Genomic DNA, 9,647 nt, shown 5'->3' with positions numbered 1-9,647 from the left:
GAGGGTGTCAGAGAGCGTAGTAATAGAATAATATTATTAGCAGAAATTATAGCAGTAATGATAACATATCAGTAGATTTGGGGGTCAAGCAGGACCACAGCAGGAAGCCCAACCAAGAAACCTGCAAGACAAGAAAGTGCTAAGACTCTGGGGAAGTTAGTAAAATGCATTAGTGGGACATGAATGCATATAGATAGAGAGAGAGAGCAAATCCAATCTTGCAAATGGCATTTTTCCCCAAAGACACTTTTATTTCTAAATCCACAAACAATATTAAATTTACAACAATGAGATAAAGATAAAGGGTGGCACAGTGGTGTTGTGGTTAGTGCTGATGGCTCACAGCAAGAGGGTCCCTGCTTTGATTCCGGGTTGGAACGGGGGTTTGGTCCGTGGGAGGGGGGCGTTTGCATGTGTGGCATTTGCATGTTCTCAATGTATCGCAGGTCAGGTTGATTGGTGACTCTAAATTGCCCTTAGGTGTGACTAGGACATGTCTATACATGTCGGCCCTGCGAGAGTCTGGCGACCTGTCCAGGGTGTACCCTGATGATGTAGACCTCCGTGTCTACATATTGTGCTCTAGGTATCCTCTGCGTGTGCTGTTGACGTCTGACGATGGAGCTACTGTGATGTCACCAAACGCACATATGGGTATGACGCGGCAATTCAACATGATGCCACCCAGCAGTGAATCATGCAGAAACAAAAGGTTGTATTGTGTCAGGATCTGACGTCAAAAGCACTGCACTTAGTGATGGCATTTGATGACTCTGGAATGAGAATAGGCTCAACAGACACATTAAAAAGTCACATGAATAATTTTAGGGAATGCGCTTTGAGTTTGCATTCCTGATAAGGTGACTGCATTACAATAATATTATTTTCTATATAACTCTCTAACACATGGCAGCAAGACAACAGCACATTTATTTGGTTACAATATGCAGACAGATTTTTTTCTCATAAAAACTGATTTTAATGACTCTTCAAAACACCAACACTCTTTTTTAAAAGCATGTTATTTTTCAGTATCTTCCACTGTAAAATGTAATTTATCAAATCTGATGTTATCTAAACTATAAAATGCCAGAAAATAGTAAAAAAAATAGTAAAGAATATACATACATATAATTCTAACTACTCTGAAGATATTCTGACACACAATATGTAGCTTTAAATGCAAGATTAATCTTAAATACACAAAGACGTGTTTTATCATGAAGACAGATTTGAAAGATTCCTCCAAACCTTAAAGCTCATCTGTTTTCAGTTTCCCGCTGTCAAATCTTATTGTATCTTATGTTAAAGTAACTTATTTTACAGCATGCTAGGTGACAAATGTCAAACAATGGTGAAAAGAAAGCTTCTTATAATTTCCAACAGCCCAAGCAGATACATTCTAATGTCTTGTTTCAACCAGCCAACAGCTTGGGATATTAAGTTTATGACCATATATGACTAAAACCCAAAAGCATCAAATTTTCATATTGAGACGCTGAAACCAGCTTGCAAAAGGACTAAAAGGATAAATCTGCTAATTGTTGCAGCTGTATTCTGACTCTTTTCATGAGAACTTGGAGAGGATAAATCTATTTTTCTCAGATGAAAACAGACAATTCTGACTTAAAGCTCATCCTTTTTGACCTTCTTCTTTGTCTTCTTCTCTTCCTTGCGGAAGACTTTTCCGTCCGGCTGCTTCCTCCAGCTCAGTTTGATGTTGTCATTCACCCCGTGGCCCTTCAGCCTCTGTTTGAGCTGAGATACAAAACCCCTCAACGTTATCACTCACATACAGAGATTACGTTAAATGATATACATATTATACTCATCTGGAAACTTTATTTTACACCACTTTATATATACTTTTTTTCCTAAGTTGGGGCTGACCTGTTGGTCTGTTGTAGTTTTTTTTCTTCTCTTGTAAATGCTCTGGCTTGCTGGATTGTATTTGCACAGTTTTGCTGAATTTGGCAACAGAGAGTGGAGTTTCTGTTAAGTTTGGTTTAAGCAATATCACACCCAAGGGTGTGCTTTAATCTAAAATGCCTCTTTTCCCCTGCATGACATTGTACAATCACCATGCTTTCTTCAAGAGCAGTGAAAAGAAATGGCGGAGTAATTGTTTTAGTGATGAGGAAGGGGTGCTGTCATGCTAATCTGTGCACATTCTGCACATCAGATCACTTGGTTGGAACTACTTTTTTGTATAATCTACGATTCTTTATTAGTCAGAGTGGCCTGCAGAGTGGCACTACAGGAGTGTACATGTATTTGCACAATGCTCAATGCACAAGTCTTGCCATGTGTATGGCCAAAATATTGTAATATGCAGCTTTTGAAAGTCATTTATTATTTGTTGATGGTGCTTCTTACACTTCTGTAATGTAAATTTCCTCTCTGGGTATATAAGTCAAGTCAATTTTGTTTATTCAGCCCATTATTAAATTACAGTAGATGACAAAGGGTCTTATCTTATTTTAATTTGCTTTAACGAGTCATTTGGTTGTTTTGTTCTTGCATAAAATTAGAAAAAAAGATTTACCTGCTTCAAGATGCTCTCAGTTACAGCAGGGTCATTCAGATCCAGAGAGTGGTCCTTTTTCTCAAGCCTCACTCTGAACACTTGCTTTGTCGTGATTTGTTGTTTTAGCTGCCAAAAAAAAAAAAAAAAAAAAACGAAAATATATTTAATTTAATATATGTATGTAAATATAATACAAAATATGTAGCACTCACATGGACCGTAGCAAATGAAAGCTTTCTTCAGGTAACAGTCCCGGTTTGTCCATCTCCCAGAGTATTTAAAGTCTGCCATCACACAAGCCTGAGTCCCACGAGGTTTCCCTGATCGCCAGTACCTAAATGAGGAGTTACTTCCATCTGACCACTTCCACGACTCTCTGAAGAGGCCGATCCAGGCTCGTTCTCCTGCAGGTATCAGCTCCTGTACCCTCTGGTTCTCTGTCATGTTTCTCACACTGGCTAGGTCCGTGTGGTGTTCTCTGCAATAGCTCTGGGCCTCAGTCCAGGTCATGGGGAAGTTGATGAGGACAAATGTCACGTTAGACCCTGAAAATGGAACACAGTGTAGAGAGCTGTCTTAGTGTTTATGTCTTATTTTCATCATGCCAGTCATCTTTAAATTCCTTTGAATTGCACTTATCACAGCTGTTACAAATATTGACTGATACATAGGCCCAAATAATTAAAACAAAAAGGCGAAGAGTTGCAAAGAAGGAAAACGTATCACCTCTGACGTCCGAGCAGATAGGCTTGTAGGGGTTCTGGCATCCATCTTCGTACCACAGGCTTGTGTTCCACATCCGTGTGCAGTGTTCTCCGCTTCTTTTGCTGTCCACTCCTCCGTGCCACCATCGTCTGAACTCCATCTCCCCGGGTTTGTAGAAACTTGTGTCTGACAGTGACCACCTCCATTTGTCAAGGGCCTGGTCATCATACAGCCCGATCCAGGCTTGCTGGAAATAAGATTTGATTTACATATAAAAAAATTCTCTAGCTTTTTATCAAGGCAACATTTTTACACAAACATACAGTCTAGTCCGTCAGTCTGATCCTCTATGACTTAATGATAGCATTTTACAATTGAGAGTTTCATTGGTTCACATTTTTTCAAGTCTGTTAGTGGTGGAATGTAATCAAGTTTGGTTTTTTTTTGTTTTTTTTATGTAAGTACAGTACTTAAGTGCAAATTTTTGGTACTTTTTGTGTACTAGAGTATTTCCATTTTCTGCCACTCGCTACTTCTACTCCACTACATCTCCAAGGCAAATATTTATTGATCTGCTAAGTTAATTTTCAGATTGAGATTTTTGTTTGTTTGTTCTGGTTTCAAATACTCAGTTTGGTTGTGAGAAATGTGGTTGTTGCATCTCCTCTTGCAATGTTATGCAACTTCTCCTCTGGCGATAACATTCCAAGAAGCATGGCGATGGAGGTTCAAAACATTAGCAGGCTTATATCTGTTGCAGCCTCCGCACTAGACGTCATTATTTCCATCTGAAGGCAAGGAATTTCTGGGAGGTGATAGTCCACAATTTCACAGAGGAATTGTGGATTCAAAATTTCCCAATGATCCGTAACCGAAGGGTTATGTGATGCAATAACACCACTTGTAGCGCCTGCTGCATCATGATATCATAGCTATTAATAAACTGTCTACCTGTGCAGAGTGACTCTATGACCATAATCATGCGACCTGTAAAAGCAAAAACTGTGTTTCCATTGCAGTTTTGCAAATGTGGCGTCTTCAAATCTCCTAACATAGCACCTCATGCCAGCTTATAAACATTTTTTTGTGATAAATGGCAGTTTTTTGTTGTTTTTTTTTCGAACTGGACGTGTATCCATTAGGTCTATTTTATATTCACAATCTGCACATTTTTTTTCTAGGGAATTATTACGTTAATTTCTTTAGGACATACACAAACAGGTTTTTTTTTCAGTTTTCATCACAAAAAAGTAATATACACAAACCCAAAACCCAAGTAACAAAACCCACAAATACAAAAAAAATCCAACAACACACATTATTCTATTAAATTATGAAAAATGAAAAAAAATGTGTAACAAAACTTGGTGTCACGCAACAGAGACTTCATTAATCAGTGGAAACTGATATGCGTTATTATTTAAATTGTTGGTACCTTGTACTCTCAAATCTCAAAAATCCCAGTTAGCTGTTACATATTCCTTCTAGGTGTTCCCCTGAGACTAATTCCCTTAACCACCTAGATATAAGCCATCAATGTGTACAATCTGAGGGTTACACCGACTAAACCCACCTAAAGAAACATTAAATGCTGACACACAATGATATACGTTTAGAATATTAGTACATTTTAGGGGGTAATTTGTAGTATAGTTACTGTGTAGAGTCAAATTTAAAACTTTTAAACCACCACCCGTCGCTGACAATATCACAATGACCTTGAAATGAAAGAGGCGGGTGAACTCACATAGTGTATGTTCCTAGACGCTGCCATGTTTTTCAGGGTCTCCGCGTACTCCGTGTTGCTGATAGTGGCCAGATCTGTGTGTTCCTCTCTGCAGTAACTCTGTGCGTCAGTCATGTTCTTCAGGTAATTAACAAAATGGTACTCATGCTCAGCATATGATGAGAAGGCACACAGCCCTGCGGCATCAGATATGATCAGATTTAGGGTCCAAATTGATTTTATATCTCTTCACATTGTAACATTACATTTAATTTCAGGCATGTCTTTGTCTTTATATTGAACTTAGAGCCCCCCTCCAGTAAATGTTGGCTTTTTAAAAATAATTTATTTTGGTTGTTACAGTTTTTGTGTGTGTTGATATGTCATATAAAATGTCAGAAAAGGGTCACGGATTTAAATTTATAATTTTCTTTTAATTTATTCTTCTATTCTGTCTTGATCATGTTTGATTATATTTTTAGAACTATTATTTCTGGGTTTACTGGTACTTATATTCTTTAAATTGTATTTACTGGTATGGGTTGTTATTTTTGTTTTGTAATTGTTTCTCTCTTGTTTAATTCTGCTTTAAATTTTGTCTGGCCTCAGTTTGGCCTTATTGTTTGGCTCCTATTGTTATGTTGCCTCTGCAAGAAATCCACCTTGCTTCTGCTTTGCCTTATTTGTCAAAGCAACTTTGTAAACTCTGTGTTTAAGATTTTTTTGAACCGGTACGTTCTGCATCGTGGCAGATTGTATCTGCACCTGGATGAGAGCGGCATGAATTCAGACGACAAGAGATGGCTTGGATCTGCCAAGAATGTTCTTTTTTTTTCAAGGACATGACCTTGTGCAGGTCATGGAGGTTGTATTGCCAGCAATTTTGCTGCACACCTTCATTAAACTGTGCAGGCAGTTCTTCAGTTTGACAGAAAGTGATCCATGCCAGCAGATAAAAGATTAGATACGGACAGATTCAGATAAACAGGAATAAAACATTCTCATAAAAGTGCTGTCAAAATTATTCTGCAAAGCTTTCGATTAAAGTGCATACGCTGATATGCTTTTTTAACACAGCATCAACCTCAAAATACAGTTTGTCATCGATCACATCACCGAGATGTTTGCGCTGTTGCACCAGCTCAACAGCCTGATCGTCCATCAAAATAGGCGTTTTATTTCAAAATGCTATCTGTTAAGTTTGTAAAAAATTCTAATAAAAAACAACTTTTTACTCAGTATATTTACTCCATATTTGGTGATTTTAAATGTTTGTGATATAAACCGAAGAATTAAGTTTTCATTATGTATCATATAACTGAAGTGCATCGTGTAAGTGTTCTGATGAGAGTTCTGCAGCCACAACAAGATATCAGTAAAGTAATAAAAGAATATAAAGCATTCAAAACACTTGCCTGCCACAATGAGCAGAAGAACTGTGTCCATCTTTGTCTGCTGCTCTTTGTTTATTTGAATGTGTGACTTCAGACTTGAGCTTGTTAAAATAGTTTTTGACACATCTGAACAGCACCTCAGGATCATTTGACTTCACGCAAAGTAGTACCAGGCAAACATTTGAATATAATGTAAATATTATATTAATGGGATTATGTATAGGCTAACAGGCTTTTCCTTGTTCAGGAGACACAAATATAGTGATTTAAATATATCTTTCACAGAGGACTCTGACTTCTGTGTCAGAAAACAGCCCTGCTAAGACTCAAGGATGAACAATAGACCGCTGAGTGCTAATGAACCCGCCACTTTATCAAGTCTGACTTTTTCTTGACTTGACATTTGGACAAAATAAAACATGTCTGATATTATTGTAAGTTTTTAGTCTTTGCTCATACGAATGATGAAGTTCAATGACCTGGACATGGTCAACAACTAATAGCTGGACTATCTCCAGCACCAAACAGTAATCAGTATACCAAGTAGACAGTTAATATGGTGAGGAGAAACCAGCAGGGTTGTGTTGTGTACATGTGAATGTCAGATCCACCAACCTGCACTTGTTTCAGAGATTCTCACAACCTTCTCCCACAGTAGTGCAGCTAACTAATGGAGGCTAACAAATTGAGGCTACAAAATCCAAGTTTATGCACATATTCCGTTTCTTTATGGATTGTACTGATGCTGAATACTGTCGACATATGTTACCACATGTTTGCAGATGACACAAAAATGTACATAACCATATCACCAGGGGACTATGGTCCAATACAAGCTCCATGTGATAGCATTGTACAAATCAAGGATTGGATACGCCTGTAATGGTTTGTGTTAGGACCCAATTGCAGCACACAGGGAACCAAGGACTGATGTTGCGGAAGCATGTCTTGAGGTTGAGGACAGTTAGGGTAGTGCATTTAATAGGAATCAGACAAAGCAGAAAGGTCTTGCAGGAGTGGTGAAGAACAATTTAGCAACAAGTGGCTGTGAGACTGGGATATATATGCTGGCTGAGAGTAATGAGGAACAGATGAACTACGTTTTCTTACTGAGGTAGGCATGGCTAGTGCTGACAAGCTTGAAAACCAGGGTTAATGAAAAATTGCTGACTGAGAGACGGTTGACTGGGCATGCAGAAAAGAGCAAGTGAACAAGGAGGCAGAAATGTTACAACTTTAGCTGTTAGTGCCAATTTATGCCTGGAGTAAACTGGAAAACTTTGAAAAGGCTTTAAAAAAAGAGAGCCTCTCAGCCTCTTAGTCCTAAAATTTTTGAGAATTCCTGCTTGTGGATGTGATGTCATCTCTCCAAGTCCCTTCTAGCCTCTGAGAGCACACAGAGACACACATAGTGTTAAAACTACTAAACCACTGAGACCTTTTTGTACCAACACACACAGACTCAGAGGTGCACTTGCACAAACAAATATACACAAAGACAGAATCACATCGTCTCTTGCAGCTAATCAGTGGCCTTTTCTGTGGTTTAAGCCACAGACAATGACACAAATGTAGCTTCTACACATCCAAATTATAATCAATTGCAGTATCTTCACAGACAGGAATAGACAGACACCAGTCTGCACTGATAAATGTGCAATAAGAAAAGCTTAGCTCCAGGCAGTGGCACTGAAGAAGATTTCGAGCTTGTATTTTCGTGGAAAGTTCATTTTTCTGTGCAGGAACATGAGAGAGAAGGAGGGGGGGATTGTAATAGTGAGGAGAGCAAGATGCCAAGAATAGCTATTACAGCAATTAGGAAGAGGAAACAACAAGACAGGGAGGAGGCGAGAGGGAAAGCAGGGAGAGAGAGAAGAGAGAGCTGGGAAGAGGGAGGGGAAGAGAGAAATAAACAGCAGATAGAATGATAAAAAGAGAGAGGATGCCGTGGGGAAGGAGAAATCAAACACAGAGAGCGAAGGAAAGTAAACAGTGAAGGCAAAGGGGAGAGAGAGAAGGATAGATGAGAGGAGAGAGAAGAGTTAGAAGTACTGAAGGAAAGAGACAGATATGGAGGGAAGTGAGAGACGGACTATTTTTGGAAGTGATAAAAGCAGGGGAAGAGGATCTCTGACATGACCTGAGCTCATGGGACAAATCTCCCTGGCTGAGTTCCCATGGTTATGAAGAACCTCGAAAAGGTCATGGAATTTCACAATCACAATTTCGCAGCCTGGAAAAGTCATGGAATTAGTAAAAAAAATATTGAAAGGTTTGGAGAAGCCAGGGAATTTTGTTGTGTGTAATGAATTAGTTACAGTAATCTTCTGTAGATAATCTTCCACGTGATGTAATATGATGGCAAGTTTATTTAATGCAGCTGTTGATGTAACGTGTATCGATGTGTAACATTTCATTTACATATGTTTCGTTATCTTTTTTCCAGCCCATTCTCATTCTGATGTCATTAAATACCAAAAAAAATGTTCAAAATTAATTTAAGCTCAGTAGTGAGGCTGCTCTGTAAAGAGTTTTCTAATAAATGGTAAACACAACAATTTCATATCACTGCAAATTGATTTCAGGCTTAAAAGAACTTCTGGTTATGTTCCACCAACTTTGCATTTAAACTAAACCCATTCCGAGTAGGCCCAGGGATCCTTACAATTCAACATGTTCTCATCCAAAGTCATCACATGTCCCTGGTTTGTCAGTGGACTTCTGCATCTACATTTTACACTCTCAGTATCCTTTTTTGTCTCAAATTGATATTCTGGGATGCTGCAACCTATATCAACTAAAGCACATGGTTACATTTAGGCAACAAAAGCACATGGCAACCAATGTTGGGATGTCCACTTAAGCACATTGTTAGGTTTAGGAAAAGACATCTTGGTCTGGTCTGGCTCTACATTCATATGAGAAGGGAACACAAAACTCCCAGGTGAAAGTCCAGCATTTGTTGGACCCATCCACAACCCCTCCCATCCGTCCTTCAGGGACCTTGCTCCTCCTTATATCACATCATTACCATGGGGGTGAAGGCAAAAGGTGGCTTTTGCCATCACCATCTTACACTGACATCACTGACAAAGTGGTGGGATTTCATAATTTAGTTGATTGAACAGATACAGATATTGTTGTACTCATTGTAAACATGACCATCAACCCAGCTAAAGACCTGTCATTTCCCAGCAGTGTTTAGACTGAGCAGGGAAGTCACCCTCATCACCCTGTGATTAGACTACATTACTGTATCTTGCTCCACTGCTACAAGATAATGGCTGGGTGTGAT

At 38.8% G+C, this 9,647-nt stretch overlaps 1 protein-coding gene across 1 annotated transcript; it reads right to left on the bottom strand.

Moving 5' to 3' along the window:
• Positions 1 to 245: 245 nt before the first annotated feature.
• Positions 246 to 6,404, bottom strand: LOC148186414 (secretory phospholipase A2 receptor-like). Its single transcript, XM_088069045.1, has 6 exons — positions 6,374 to 6,404; positions 4,980 to 5,155; positions 3,254 to 3,479; positions 2,747 to 3,072; positions 2,546 to 2,647; positions 246 to 1,758 (listed from the first exon to the last, which is right to left on the bottom strand). Exons 1-6 carry the CDS (start codon positions 6,402 to 6,404, stop codon positions 1,627 to 1,629), a joined length of 993 nt encoding a protein of 330 aa, XP_087925171.1. The 3' UTR covers positions 246 to 1,626.
• Between the last annotated feature and the right edge of the window lie 3,243 nt (positions 6,405 to 9,647).

The sequence above is a fragment of the Plectropomus leopardus genome, chromosome 18, assembly GCF_026936395.1.
Source record: "Plectropomus leopardus strain MGB_pleo_1.0 chromosome 18, ASM2693639v1, whole genome shotgun sequence".
Lineage (NCBI taxonomy): Eukaryota > Metazoa > Chordata > Actinopteri > Perciformes > Serranidae > Plectropomus > Plectropomus leopardus.
Note: the sequence above shows the minus strand (reverse complement) of the source record. Positions and strands in the feature narration are given on the sequence as shown.